At 42.2% G+C, this 15,168-nt stretch overlaps 2 protein-coding genes across 2 annotated transcripts; one reads left to right on the forward strand and one right to left on the reverse strand.

Moving 5' to 3' along the window:
* Positions 1-4,467: 4,467 nt before the first annotated feature.
* Positions 4,468-6,853, forward strand: LOC115729620 (subtilisin-like protease 4). The gene has a single exon (XM_030660232.2). It carries the CDS (start codon positions 4,468-4,470, stop codon positions 6,691-6,693), a length of 2,226 nt encoding a protein of 741 aa, XP_030516092.1. The 3' UTR covers positions 6,694-6,853.
* Positions 6,854-11,488: 4,635 nt separating this feature from the next.
* Positions 11,489-14,461, reverse strand: LOC115751730. Its single transcript, XM_030689696.2, has 7 exons — positions 14,194-14,461; positions 14,020-14,097; positions 13,270-13,307; positions 12,875-12,954; positions 12,365-12,448; positions 12,134-12,242; positions 11,489-11,767 (listed from the first exon to the last, which is right to left on the reverse strand). The coding sequence occupies exons 1-7, from the start codon at positions 14,431-14,433 to the stop codon at positions 11,626-11,628; spliced, it is 771 nt and encodes a 256-aa protein (XP_030545556.1). The 5' UTR covers positions 14,434-14,461; the 3' UTR covers positions 11,489-11,625.
* Positions 14,462-15,168: the final 707 nt, after the last annotated feature.

The raw sequence follows: 15,168 nt of genomic DNA on the forward strand, positions 1-15,168 counted from the left end.
TATTGACACCTAAATTTTGGCTATTCTCTTTAGTCATGAATTTTTGCATAAAAATTAGGGACTAACTTTAGTCCCTAGAAAAAAATATTCAAATCATTTTCATATAGTCTAGTTTAATTTAGACTAGGACTAGTAGCGGACATGCTTAAATGTTCAATTCAGAACCTATTTAATTTTGCTCAAGATTGATGCAGGAAATTGTTGAAAGAAAGCAACCATAGGAAAAAGAACATTGAAAATCTGGTGAGATGGAGCATATCTTCGATATTCAAAATCAAAGAGAATCCGGTTGGAGAAATATCGGCAAAAGATCAATACTCGTGAATGGGCCAACGGTGATGAACGTAGACATGTTCGCGGCAATATGAGCGAAACATAATAGATTGTATTGAAAGAGCTCAAGTGGTCTTTGTCGAAATTCTCGGAAAATCTCCTCGGATCAAAACAGCTCCAACAGCTCCGTACTTTAAAAAAAAGATACGAAGAGAGATTTGATTTGTTTTGAGGAAGCTCAAGTCGTCTCGGTCTATAAAAGGCATTCACGTTCTTCTTCATGGGGGGCTCGACAACCGCACAAGCACAAAGAGAGAACGGCGAGGGGTCTCGTCTAGGGTGAATAGGAAAAAAGCCGTGATGGTACAAAGAGAGCAGAAAAGTGAGGGGGAAGACTTCCTTGAAAAAAAGAGAGAAGTGTCAGTGGGGAGGAGTCGTCCAAGCGAGGTTTAGAGGGAAAGCTGGACGGTAATAGAAGGAGCAGAAAAAGTGAAGCCATGTTCAGAGAGTTTTTTATCTTAGAGGAAAAAGAAAAGAAAGCCCGAGAGGAGTCAGCCAATTGTTTTCTCTATAAACACCTCTATGGCTTCAACAGGATATGCATTTAACGCCAAAAAGGATCCATGCTGATAAAACCACGAAGCCTCTCGATTTCGCCCTGTACCGCCTCGTACCGTCGCTACTTCTCTTACCCGGGCTTGTTCGAGTCAACAACCTAGCAGATCATTCATTGCGACCATTCAAGCGCCGAGCTCCCTATCCGAACCGGTCCAATCCGCAAGTCCACCATGAGCAAGCCAAATTGAGTTGCGGTTCCAAAGCCGTGCGAATCCTCACGAAAAATCAGTTCCATCCGCGACGTATTGGGTTTAAGTGAGAGGCCACAAATCTGAAATTGTTTCGGATCGGGTAAAAATCCAATTCATTCATATTTTATTTCTCGTTTTTGAATTGATGCAAATATTGTGTTGATATTTCAGTTAGGCAAACTTTATCTGTTGATATCGCAATATATATTAGTTGCCTATTTGGATTTTTTGACATCTTCGGCATATTTTTAGATTAGAAAACCAATTCGAGTTATGGGGTGATTCCCTACCAACAACGTGCAAATTCGGACTAATCTCGACCCCGAGATTTGTCTCGATGGCACGGGGATCGAGATATCTAATCTTAACCACCAGATTTGATTCCTTGATCCAATCCGTTATCTAATTCGAATCGGAAGATATTTTCATAAATGATCATGCATGATTTGATTTGTTACAAAAAAAATAAAAAAAAAAAAAAATCCATTCAAAACACCAAAAATATCTCATTCATGTAGATTGCATATAGTTTAGAACATTCTATTCATGTAGATTGAACACATTCATTTTACATATGCACGTTGTTTAGGCCTAGTCGCATAATCACTATGTCATTTTCATGTCGCATTGATTAGTCATGTCATATATTTTGCCACGTCATTAAAGTTTGACATATCCTATGGTTCGGCATGTCATTTTGTCATATTATTTTTACGTGTCGTATTATTCGTTATGTCATAAACTTGATAAGTCATTAATGTCATGTCAAACGTAGCTAGGACATCATTAAAGTTAGTGAATATCATCGAGTTTAACGACATTGGACACATGCCGACTACCGCATACTAGAAATTAGTGGGATGTTTGTGGAATTTTAAAGGATGTCTTACCATAAACTATTTGATCTTACTTTGCTTTTTCAAAAACAGAATCGGATTTTGCTTGTTAGAAGACAGCATCAGCGCAATCCTCCCCTCTTAATGAGAGTCATTAAAGCCATATGACTTGCTCTACTTAGACGAGGATTTACTTACCGGATTACGAGGGATTTTCTTTTAGAGCTCTCGATAGCAGTCAAAGCATTTACTGCATACCATATGCGAAAATGGGTACATAAAGTGGTGGCCCTATGACAAAGTTCCACAAAATTTTACTTCTTAGTTTCTTACAAGGAAGATCAGAGACATGGCAGATATAATCAAACACCCTTATCCACCTTGTGATAATCGCGAATGCTCTTTTGGTACGCCCCAAAAGGCTTATGTTCCTTTTATTTTTCTGTTTCTAGCTTACAATGTTGTTAATTTACACCGACCTTTTCAGTGTTATGAGCCACTAGTCATTTGGGCTCTTCAGCATAGGAAATCTAGTAGTATGCATGGATGATGAGGAATGCAATATCAGTTGAATATGATAACATAATATGAGATTGATGTCGATAAACGATTGATTGCATATGCAGGGAAAGGAGATCGCTTTAAGTGGCCTGAGTTGGTGGGGCAAAATGGGGAGAAAGCGAAGGCAGTGATTGAGAAGGACAACCCGTACGTGACGGTCATACTGGCGATAGTGGGAAAAGATGTTGGGCTTACCGATCATTGCTGTAACCGGGTTTATGTTTGGATCGATGAAAAGGGCAATGTCATTGCACCGCCTACGGTTGGATGAGCAGGGAAACTGCGATCATGAATAAAGTAGCTTATGAAGCTATCCGATATAATGAATAAAATTCATTTGAGGCGAGCCTATAAAATACTGGGTCTGGTTTTGGGAGAGGATGATTCTACTCCGCACGGTTGATGAATATGTGTGATTTTTCCGTGTGAAATCCCATCATGTATGCGCCAGTTGCTATCAAAGACGTTAAATCAAATTACTAAAGAGCCCGCGGTTAGTACGGAGTACAAAGATCTTCTCTCTTTCGATGTTATTCTCAATCGCGGAGAGAAGTCGGTAGCTGCATCCGCCTCAGTTTTTGCTGATGTATGAGCTTCAGAGAGCTTGAACTGAAATGATCTGATTCTCGCTGACTAGAGATGATCTTATTCCTGGGTCTTACACTGGTCTTCTTTGGCACGACATGCGCTTTGTCTATGCTTCTGTGCCTTATTAGAGGACTGATCCATGAGCGTCGCTTTGCTAGTAACATGGAGAGGCTGGGAGCTTTTGCTCCTGAGATAGTTGCTAGACCTGACCAACGCAATGGAGCCTGATGACTTAGGAGGGTTGAGCAGCCTTGATTTCGCCAACTTCATGCTGTTTGACTAACAGGCAATGGAGGCTTTTCAGGCACATCACCATAACTTCGCAGAGCTGTTAAATGGCGAACCATGTTGTTCTCCAGACTAACCGCGCGATTGTTATGATCAGCTGATTGGCCTATAGACTTCAGTTTCTCCACCATAGCATTCACATTTCGTGTTGGGACTAGGTTTTTTTCTTTGTTTCAGATTGTCATACTCCCCTGTTTTATGAAGGACTATGTTAGCCAGCCAGTCCTAGGCCAAGTCAAGTGTCGATTATGGAGCAACCGAAGACATGTCTGAAGACTGACATTAACCTAGCTATTGCTTGCAATTCTTCTGGATCCCAACGTGAACATTACTACCCCATCTTTTGTCGTTTGCAACTCTTTTTGATCTGTCTTAGTTGAGACTCGAAATTGAAGGTGGAAAAAGTTGCAGTAAGAGTTAAAACAGAAGAAGAATACAATACGACAAGGTGAAAAAAGCTACGTTACCCTGAGCTATATCAAGTGTAGAGGATTTGCTTTTAAGCTGTGACTAAAATTTGTTTCCTACATGATTTTATGGTTCAACAACCTCCAGAATTGACCCATAAACTCGACATTTTAAGCACAATCCTAAATTACAGCTTCTCCAAGGAATATGTTTCACATTAAAGGGATCAAGGCTTGGAATTTCTCCTAAGCACTTCAAAGCGACGTCGATTCGGCATGTGGATGTATCCATGGCTTGCCATTCCTTTCTGAGTTTTCTTATTCATTTTAAGCATTGATTCCTGGGCACCCATATACTCATCGACACAACCACCTCCACCATACGCAAACTGTCGTGATGAGTAGGAAAACACTGAGAATCAAATCATCCTATTAAGAGGAGATCTTTCATGCGTTGCGGCAACTCCTACGTTCTGATAATGCTCTCGAAGCGACTCGTAGTATCAGATATAGAGGCCACTCGAAGAAAGTTATTCTTGAGGGACAGACCAAGATGATGTATTACTCACGGCTGACCTGATAGTGATATGCACAGGCTGGCCAAATCTCCATCCTGGCTTCTGTATAAATAGAGTAAGTCGGTCGCCGAAAGCAAACCAGGCCATTCCCAGCACTTTGAATCCGCACTCTGCACTAAGATCAACTATGGGTTTCATTCATCTCCTCTGCCTCGTTGTTTGGTTTTCCAGTGTCCATCCCAAGTTCTCTCTTCCCGATGGCCTGTCATCTCCGACTCAATTGGAGAGGACCTACATTGTCCAGGTCAGTCCCCCCGACGGCCACCACCCTTCTGAGTTGGGAGATGTCGAGTCCTGGTACCGCTCGTTTTTGCCCACGGACTCTATGGCCTCAAAGAACCAGCAGCGCGTGCTTCATTCTTATCGGAATGTGATGACTGGTTTCGCCGTAAGGCTGACTCCGGATGAAGTCACTGCGATGCGGCAAAAGCCCGGATTCGTGGCAGCTCGCCCAGAGCAAGTATATCCCCTGCAAACGACACACAGCCCCCAGTTCTTGGGCTTACCGCTGCTTCAGGGATCTTTCAATGGCTCAACAATGGGGAAGGGAATTATCATTGGCGTGATGGATACGGGAGTGACACCTGATCACCCTTCATTCAGCGGAGCCGGAATGCCGCCTCCACCGGCCAAATGGAAGGGGAGGTGCGATTTCATGCCATGGCAATGTAACAACAAATTAATCGGTGCCAGGACCTTCAACAGTGCGGCCAAGAAAAATGTGACCACGCCACCAACGGACAATATGGGGCACGGCACTCACACGGCCAGTACGGCAGCTGGTGCTTCTGTGCCCCATGCCAATATGCTTGGGATGGCTGAAGGCACGGCTGTTGGCGTGGCTCCATATGCTCATCTGGCAATATACCATGTTTGTTCCACATTGTCTTGTTTTGAGGGTGACTTACTCGCCGGATTTGATGCTGCCCTTGTAGACGGTGTCGACGTGCTCTCACTCTCGCTCGCTGGTCTCTCCCTTCCATTCCATATGGATGGCATGGCTATAGCCACTTTTGCAGCCATTCAGAGGGGCATCTTCGTCAGCTCTGCGGCTGGAAACTCTGGTCCTTCCTCAGGCACAGTATCCAACATGGCTCCGTGGGTGCTCACCGTAGGGGCAAGCAGCATCGATAGGAACTTCCTCTCCAACGTGAAACTCGGCAACGGAGTGGAGTACGAAGGTGAGACGGTATATCAACCCTCCTTTCCTTCAACTTTATTGCCACTGGTGTATCCTGGGATTGACGATACACGAGGATCGAAACTTTGTGAAGAGGGAGCGTTGAGAACCAGCGAAGTGAAAGGAAAGGTTGTCGTGTGTGAATTTGGGGGATGGAACCCAGACATAGAGGTGAAAAGAGCTGGGGGAGCCGCTATGATTTCAATTAACTCAGGATTGGATGGATTCACTAATTTGGCCAATGCTTATGTCCTTCCCACCTCTCAAGTCAGCTACTTCACAGGTGAGGACATCAAGGACTACATTAATTCGACCAGAGCTCCTACTGCCACGATCGTGTTCAAAGGTACCACATATGGAAACCCGACTGCTCCGGTGGTTGCTGCCTTCTCTTCAAGAGGCCCGAGCTCGATTAGCCCCGGAATTCTGAAGCCGGACATTGTTGGTCCTGGTTTGAACATATTGGCAGCATGGCCGTTTCCCGTCAGAAATGATGCGAAAGCCAAGCATTACTTCCACATCCGTTCTGGCACTTCCATGTCTTGCCCTCACCTCAGTGGCATTGCAGCTTTGATAAAGGCCGTTCATCCAGGCTGGTCTCCGGCGGCTATTAAATCCGCTATCATGACTTCGGCTAAGAAGCTAAACATTGAGCAAAACCCGATCCTGGATGAAAGACTTGAACCTGCGGATGTCTTTGCCGTCGGAGCAGGCCATGTCGATCCGGTAAAGGCCATTGACCCTGGATTGGTTTACGACATTCAACCCAAAGGTTACATTCCTTATCTCTGTGGGCTGGGATACACGGACAAGCAGGTAGCTGCAATTGCTCAGAAACCAGTCAAATGCTCATCTAGCATTCCCGAGGGAGAGCTGAACTACCCTTCATTTTCAGTTGCCCTCGGACCTCCGCAGACATTTACGAGGAAGGTGACTAATGTTGGCACGGGAAATTCGTCTTATGCTGTCGTGGTTGTTCCCCCACAAGGCGTGCATATCAGTGTGAAGCCGGCTATACTAAGCTTCTCAAAGTTGAACCAGAAAGCAACGTATTCTGTCACATTCAGGCGCGAAAGTTGCGCGGGCATGACCGGTAATTACTCCCAAGGATATTTGAGGTGGGATTCCAAGAAGTACTCTGTTAGGAGTCCCATTTCAGTAATGTTCGACTAAGAATTTCTAAGAGCAGAATAAAGATATAGAATTGGATTGTAATTTCGTATTACCACGATTCTGTGATTAAAGAAAGCATAATCGATATGCTCTGATTTCCCTACATCTCCGCAAAAATTGATGAAGTTCTTTTTTGCAAGATTACTACTGCTTATTAGCATACTATAAGACAAGTACTATAAACTTGTTTTCATGTATCTGACAATCTGAAAAGTAGTGGAACTATCCAACCCCTTTGAGATTTCATCCATGAGGAGGGCCTTTGCTGGTCCTACCAACATCTCCCCGGCATAGAATTGAGGAAGAACGAAGTCTTTTATGTACTTTTTGATCACGCGATATGAGCGTCGAAGAAAAAGTCTTTCTGGAAACTTAGGGACAGCCATTATTACCGTATGATAATTGCGGTTACGGCTTACGCACAAGCTTTTGTCGTTGCAAGCACGAACAAAATTTAAAGTAATTAGTCCTTCGAACAGGTTCGGAGAAATTAGTTGTTCAATGTCGTCGAAAGACCAATTTCCAAACGAGAATCTACCGTTGGTGCGTCCGGGGTCGTCAGACGCTTTTTCTGTGTGCCCCCCAGATGTACCCCTTGGCATCTCGTTACCCACCAGAATGTCCGCACAAATATCCAGTCTGAGTATCTGCAATAAGAGTACACGCGAATTCGGCTTTCAGAAGCAGTGGTGGGTAGACAAGTGAACTCGATCACATAATCAAAATTAACAGGTTGTGCCTTCGGTAAATTTGTCTATGTCATTCGATAAGATGTATTTTTCTGCTCACTTCTTCTAAATTGATTAATTTTAGGAGATGCATGATGCTTGTCTTAAATAGACCTTATGCAAGTAATCATCCTCAAATAACTGGACATCGGTCTTCTTATTAAAACGTGGGCTCTTTAGTAACTTGACCGAGAAACCACACACGTTGAGCAAGCGTACAAAGCAAAACCAAACCTCTCTCAAAACCAGACCCAGTGAGTAAAATAGGATCGCCTCAAAAATGATTATTTGTTTTATTTATTATATCGAATAGCTTCATAAGCTACTTTATTCGAGATCGAGATCACAGTTTCCGCTTATCCAACTATTGGCATTTGAAAGACATTGCTCTTTTCATCGATCCAAACATGTACTCGGTTGCAGCAAAAATCGGCTGGCACAACTGCTTTTCCCGCTGGTACCAGTACGACTGTCACGTACGCATTGTCCTTCTCAATCACTGCCTTCGCTTTCTCTCCATTTTGTCCCACCAACTCAGGCCACCGGACGCGTATTGGTTCCCCTGCATTGGCGATCAATCATTCATTGACCTCATTCTCAGATTGAGTCATCATATTTGGCTTATATCGCATGCCTCATCATCCATGCACACCACTAATATTTCACTGCTCAAACGTCCAAATGACTTGTGGCTCATGATACGGAAAGGGAAGATGCAAATTAACAATATCGCAAGCTAGAAACAGAAAAATAAGAGGAACATAAGCCTTGTGGGGGCGTACCAAAACAGCATTCGGCGCGATCGCATCCCGGCACAGAAACACAAGGTGGATAAGGGACTTTGCTTGTATTTCCCATGCTTGTGATCTCCTTGCAAGAGAGTAAGAAGCAAATTATATTGAATTTTGTTATAGGGCCAACCCTTTATATACCCATTTTCGCAATCGACTCCTATCATGATCTCTGAAAGAAAATCCCTCATAATCAACTAAATAGGGCAAGTAAATCCTCATCTAAGTAGAGCAAGTAATCAGGCTAAAAAGGCATCTCATTAAGAAGGGAGGGATTAGGCTAAAAAGGCATCTCATGTGCTAGTCGACGCATGTCCAATGTCCTCAAACTCGATGAGATTAACTAATTTTAACGAGGACGACATTCGTACGGTAAGCATATAGATTTATTATGCTCATAAAAGTGCCGTAATACGAAACTAATATGAGAGGGGATCACCATCAAGAGAAAACTCAGTTCAGAGTCAAGAAGATATCAATTGATGCTTTAAATGCTTATGCCTAGTCATGAATATCGTGGTCGTGTCTGGGGAAGGAAAAACTGAATGAAATTCGCAACCAAAAGTGAACATTACCCAAGAATTGACGCTTAATGAATAATAAAACTCAGAACAAATGGCAAAGACCGTAATAATCGGGTTGGACAGCTCGGCAAGCCAAATTTAATTCGGAGAAAATTTCTTCGGAAGATGTAAGTTAGGATTGTGTTGTATATTGAGTTTACGGGTCAATTCTAGAGGTTGTTGAATCATAAAATCATGTTGTAAGGAAATTCTAGGGTGCCGCGGAACCATGGAATTTTATAGAAGTCGGTTCGGTATTTTGTTTGGTCCTAGCGAAATTTTGAAGTTTGTTGTGCACTGTCGAACCAGATTCAAACTACTGTGTTTAAGGTTAGTTTTCATCTGGCTTCGACCATCTTTTGAGTCGGAGCACGTTCGTGTTCCGAGTAAATCGAGTTAGCTTTCAAATGACTTAGGACCCACTTGAAACGGGCGTCCGTAGAGTTCAAACAAACCGTTTTGGATTCGGTGCGCGAGCTGCCGCAATACGGTGGACGGCGGTAGTTATTTTGCTTTGTGCAAGCTCTCCATGGGCGCAGTGGGGTCATTTTATTATATAATAACCTTGGTTTAGCTGAGTCTTAGTTGAGCTAATTTTGTTTCTCACTTAATTGATCGAAATTTGAGTTTTTCCTCTCGAAATAGCATCAACTTTTCGGTTTTGTATTGTGAGGTGAGTAGTGTTTATTTCTTATATAATTTGGATACTCCCGTCTCGAAAATAATAGGAGACGGACATGCTATAAGCTATCAAAGAGGAATCGCATGGCATGGCATGGCATGGCACGATGGTTATTAAAAAGAAAAAAAAAAGGGGCACCGTTTAAAATTTATTTGCTAAGTAAAACAGGATCGGGAAATGAGCTACTACTATTTTGATTATTTCGAAATGACGTATCAAAGCATCTCTGAAAAAATTCATGAATTGAATACATGTGAAATTATTTAGGCAATGCTTTATGAAAAAAACTTTCGCTTGATGAAATGAATTGTGAAAGGCTCTATAGTATTGGTTTGTGAACTTGATTCACAGGATGAGTTAAAAGTCATTTTGTGCTCGTTGTCGGCTATGACCTGTAACACGATCCTAGTACCTGCTGTCGCATTCCGATGTATGACCTGACCTCCAACGAGATAAATTGCGGCTAAAGTCACCGAGGGAGAATAGAATCTCGCGTAGGAAAGCGACGCGCGAGAAACCCTCATCGATGCCTTGCACCCTTCGCGCTCGATTGATTCCCATCGACTGTGTCCCTCGGAGAATAAAAAAATTGGTAAAACCAATACGATTTGATGTCAGAAATATGTGATCATGGTCAACTAATTGTATCGCGATGCTAGTGAATATGGGTGTCTAGCTTGTTTAGTACCAAAATTGTGGATTGACTCTGGCTAGTTGAGTTATTGTCTGATCATTTGCAGCTTATAAGGTAACCTTATATCAATTTTGCGAGTCATGATATTGATACCAAAGTTGCTCCATTATCTGCGACCATCTGGCCATTCTGAGCAACAGTCATGGTGCTCTTCTTGAACACCCAATGCAATTGGTGTTCCATGTGTTTCAGCCCTAATATTTTGTTCTCCCTTTTCACTTGGCACCAGATTGTGGAAGGTTTTTTACGATGATAAGGATAGGCCAAACCGATATTTGCTTGCAAAGGAAATGGTTAGTCGTCCAGATGCAGAAGATCTTGAGGTTAGCCAACCTATTATCTTGAGTGACGGCAACTTGTATCTCACATTGACATGATGCATAAATTGTGTATCGATGTGCCTAGCAAATCTTGTTGGATGACTGGCTTTTATAAAATCTCTACTAAGACGTCGGCATTGGGTTTCAAATAGTGAAGAAACATGCATCGGTTGACAGTGAAACATTCTACTTTGGCAGATAATTTACGGAGATGTGGAAGAGAAGTCCGAGAAGGGTCCATCGTTCTTCAATACAGCAGCCGGAATTTTCTCATCATTAAATCGACTTGTGAAAGCCATTTCAAAGTAGTGCTCTTATAACTAAGTGTATCCTGTACTTAATATTGTTATTAATAGGTATTTGACTTTCCAGAAGTGGAATCATGTCCAGACAAAAAGATAAAACTATGAGATTTTACATTCAAAGATGTAAGAAGGCGAGAATAACTCCACACCTGTAGAAGCAGCGCATTTGAGTTCGATTCCTATCTCTAGGCATTTGAGACGTGTGGATGCAGTCTATGCTCTTTTAACAGGCTCTGCCTCTAAGCTGGTTCTAATGACCATAAAAATAAAACAAGAAGGTCATTTTGATTTGGACATTGTAACTGCAATGATTTCATGAACCGAATGTTGATGATGGACATTGTTCAAACATCGGACCACTGAGGAATTCCTTTCTGATGCAAATAAAGATGCAGAGACATCATTTCAGCGATCCATTCACGACAAGATAAACTTCCGCTCAAAGTCGCAACATCCCCCGAACAAGTCAACTGAAAAGGCGTACAGCTCTGACTGATTTACAACCGCCTCAATGTCCAACCTTTTATGTGGCCGGATAGATATACTAACACTGAGATAAATGCAATTTTCCAAACTCTTCTGCCTTGATGTACATAGGCATATCTCTATCAGTACAATGAATAAGAAACTACACAACAAAATACTACAAAATGCATGCAAAAACCAGATTATCCTTGAAAGAATGATTGCAGAACTAATTTGCGCTGGCTCGGGTGAAGAGGTTCTATCGTCTAGTACCACCTATATTGATTATCGACAACCGTATCCATGGTAGCATCAGCTTGGAGTCCTTGAATGGAGTAACGCATCATTCCTGTTACTGCAAAACAAGCAGTTGCACTTCACATTTCAGTACCAATCTACATGTTTGGTTGAACTCTTGGGCTGCTTCTTTGGCTTCCGGAACCGATTATTCTCAAACTTGGCTTTCACAATTAAAGCGTATAGCAGATCTGCCTCAGCTGAAGTATCATAAGGCACGTCCAAGATGCTACAAGGAAATGAACAGGCAAAAAACCACGTCAGCTTATATGGATGAGTAATAGGACAAATATGGATCACAACAAATGCAATAGTGGGATTTCCACTCTCTTTCTTTTCTTCTTTGTGATGGAACTTATCACTCAAGCAAAACAAAGCATATATAATGGGTGCTTAATTTTGATGACCCGAACAAAAACTGCATTGAAAGGTATGATTAGATGCCACCCTAGAACTAGGTAAAAGCAATAACACAACCATAGCCAAGGTACAATATGAGTGCTTTTATCTGTTTCTTTCTCTTTTTTGGCCAAAAAGTGCTTTTATCTAATTGACTAGGCAAGCATGTATCTAGGAGATTATAGTGAATGACAACCTGTCAAGTAATTCTTCCAGGATAATTCTCTGAGAAGGAGTTACATAGTGAATGCAATTTCTGGGGCACTGGCCAACAGCAAGTTGCACCTGATAGTCATCACCATTTCCTGGAAAAACAGCAGCTTCAGTTCAATGGCTAGGGCGCCTTCCTTTTACTTGGAAAATAGGGAGTGACAGCAGATGCTTATGCATATCAAAAATAGGGAGGACTTCGCCTAGCCAAACTCACCTAGGGAAGGTGCACGAGCAGTTCCTGCAGATGTAGCAAATGTGAAAGCATGTGGGGCTGCTTTGACACATGAGTACAGACACCCTGCAGAAGATATGGAACATTCTGCGATGAACATAAACAGGGCCAGCGAACTCTGTGTCTCAAGTCAGATTTGGTTTTGTGGTTTTGCAAGAGAGAATTAGGGTGTCTAATATTCCTGATTTTCCCCATACAAGCAACTAGAAACAGGGTTTGTGTTGCACTTTGGAGCAGGCAAAACACTTCCAATCGCTAGTGAGGAGTCACAAAAGGTTCCTGCCTTGCAAGCTTTATCTTTTCCAGATATTTCCTTGATTACGAACTAGACAAGAGAGTACAAGCTTTAGAGGCCTAGATTGCAGCTAAAGTCAGTTTTACAAAAGCAGAATCCCATTAACAAGCACCCTTTTAACAGGTATAGGCAAGGCTGAATTAATAACTGGATTTGCAGAGGTTCATGAGTAAAAGGATAAAGCCAGTAATGAATACCTTTGCCGAAACAAAGAAGCTCATTCACAAACAGATCAAGTGCTTCACATTCTGGTTCATCAAAAGGATCTAGGCATTCGCTGGACAGAAAACAGAACGTTACTATCATACTAACAAAAATTATACCATAACCGACTCCAAACCTTTTGACTTAACATCTAATATGAACAGCAAGTCCCCCAAACAGTTGGATCTAGTTCACAAACATAAATAGCTCATGAATACCTAAGAAGAGTAGAAGACTCAATAACATCTCAAACTTTCAGATAACAGACTTTTCTTATTTTCTTCCAAATTACAGCCAAGAGAGCATATAAAGGTCTGAGTCTTAAGTTCAACTGAAAAATGCTCCACCAGCTAATACTGCAATCTGAAGGCATAATGATCTGCCTCACCTCTCAATGATTTCAGACCGGCTGTAGTTGGATAGCATCTGCACACATCATTCCTCATCATAATCACCAATTTTCACTTATCATAATTGTAGTCACCAGTTCATAAACATGGCAAGAACTCTAGAAACTAGACACACTTTGTCAACCGAATAACTTCCAAAAATGAAATTCAGGCAGTCGCACTCACAACACATACGTATCTACGAGGTGAGTATTTGCAGAGCTTTCCAGAAAAAAAAATCGAAAAAAGAAATGTGAGATCCCTCGAGCAGTAATCAGAATTAACTTCTGGGAGACCATTCCTTGCCATTATTCTAAACACAAATTCCAGATGTAAAATATTTCAAGGTGACCATTCCTTGCCCTTATATCCTAGTTTTGTGGAATTCCCACAGATCAAAAAGCAAACCATGTTTCATGATAAACCAGCTATAGTACTATTTGTAATAGCAGACACCAGTAGAGTGATTTAACCGATTCCAGAACAATAGTAATCAGAACAGAGAGGGTCGCCATGCTTCTGCTGCGACAGAAGTTTATATTTTTCTCAAGAAAATCATTCTTGCAAGTGGTGTTAATCAAGCAACATTCATTTAGCTTCGTGGTTAGTCATCTCTGTATCACCCCATATGCCCAAAGACCCTGCTTGCGAAAAGAGAACTAGGCGGGGCGATTGTCCACTAACTATGCGTCAACCAAGCGAACAGGAGATAGTTAAAAGGAGTGAAGTACTGGGGTCAATGATCAAACCTCGTAAGCTTGAATCACGAGCCGAATCATCGCATCAGAATCACCATCTGTGTTCACGTCAGGATGGTACTGCTTCACCTTTCCATCAGAAGATAATACAACAAATCAACCGCTTCGATACAAACCAGAAAAAGTTCGAAACCTATCCATAAAGCTCATTCTTTTCGTTCATACTTTGGCTCGGAAAGCGGCTTTGAGATCGGCGGCGGAGCAGCTCGGCTCGACGCCGAGGACACCGCGAGCCGACGAGCTGTCGAGAGGGGCATCGCCGAATCTCCCTCTGCAGCTCACGGAGATATTAGGCCTCGACGCTGAAGGGGAAGAGATCGGCGAGCCGATGAAAGGCGTAGCCGTTTCGGTGACTCGTAGAACTGAAGGAGGCGACGAACTGGAGAGACACAGAAGGCGCTCCATCTTCTTCTTTCTTTCCTAAGATCGTCACTACTGAAGTGAAGAAGAAGAAGAGGACGACGACGACGAGACGACGAGCGGGTGGAGGACCAGACGACACCGCCTGGGTTAGGATGACGTCAGAAACGCCCCCACGTGTGGACGAGAGAGAATCTTGCTCGCTTTTAATTTGTTGGGGCCATTTTCGTCTTCCTATTCTTTTCTACTTAAGGAAATTATGTCAACCACATTCATTACTGTAGACAAATAAAAAGAGCAAAAGAACTTTAATGATGGATAAGGGTGAACCGTCTCCAGGCCGGTCAATTTCTAAATTCTACCTTGAAACCGAGTCACGCTCAAGTTAAGTTTCCCATTCATGGAATTGAGAATCAAAATAGTTCTCAGATGAACCAGCGGAGTAGGGCCGGCTTTCTGGTTGAGCTAGGCCCATACGCCCATCCCTAATTCCCGATTAGCTCATGATAAATAAGGATAACAAGTACATTTTTTTTCATTTAACAATATCAGAAATTAATAGACTATATGTGAAAAATTATGGATAAACTATATTGAAATTTATATGGAGTATTATCCAGGAACTCTAACATGAATATCATATAAGGGCACTATCAAGATGCTCAATCTCTTATAAAAGTGCCTAAATTAGCGACGTTTGGTATGGGAGGTGCTAATGTGAATAGTAACTTTGATAAGTTAATCCAAGGTGTCACGACTTCTTTATCAAAGTTTGTTTTT

Source organism: Rhodamnia argentea, chromosome 6 (genome assembly GCF_020921035.1).
Source record: "Rhodamnia argentea isolate NSW1041297 chromosome 6, ASM2092103v1, whole genome shotgun sequence".
NCBI lineage: Eukaryota > Viridiplantae > Streptophyta > Magnoliopsida > Myrtales > Myrtaceae > Rhodamnia > Rhodamnia argentea.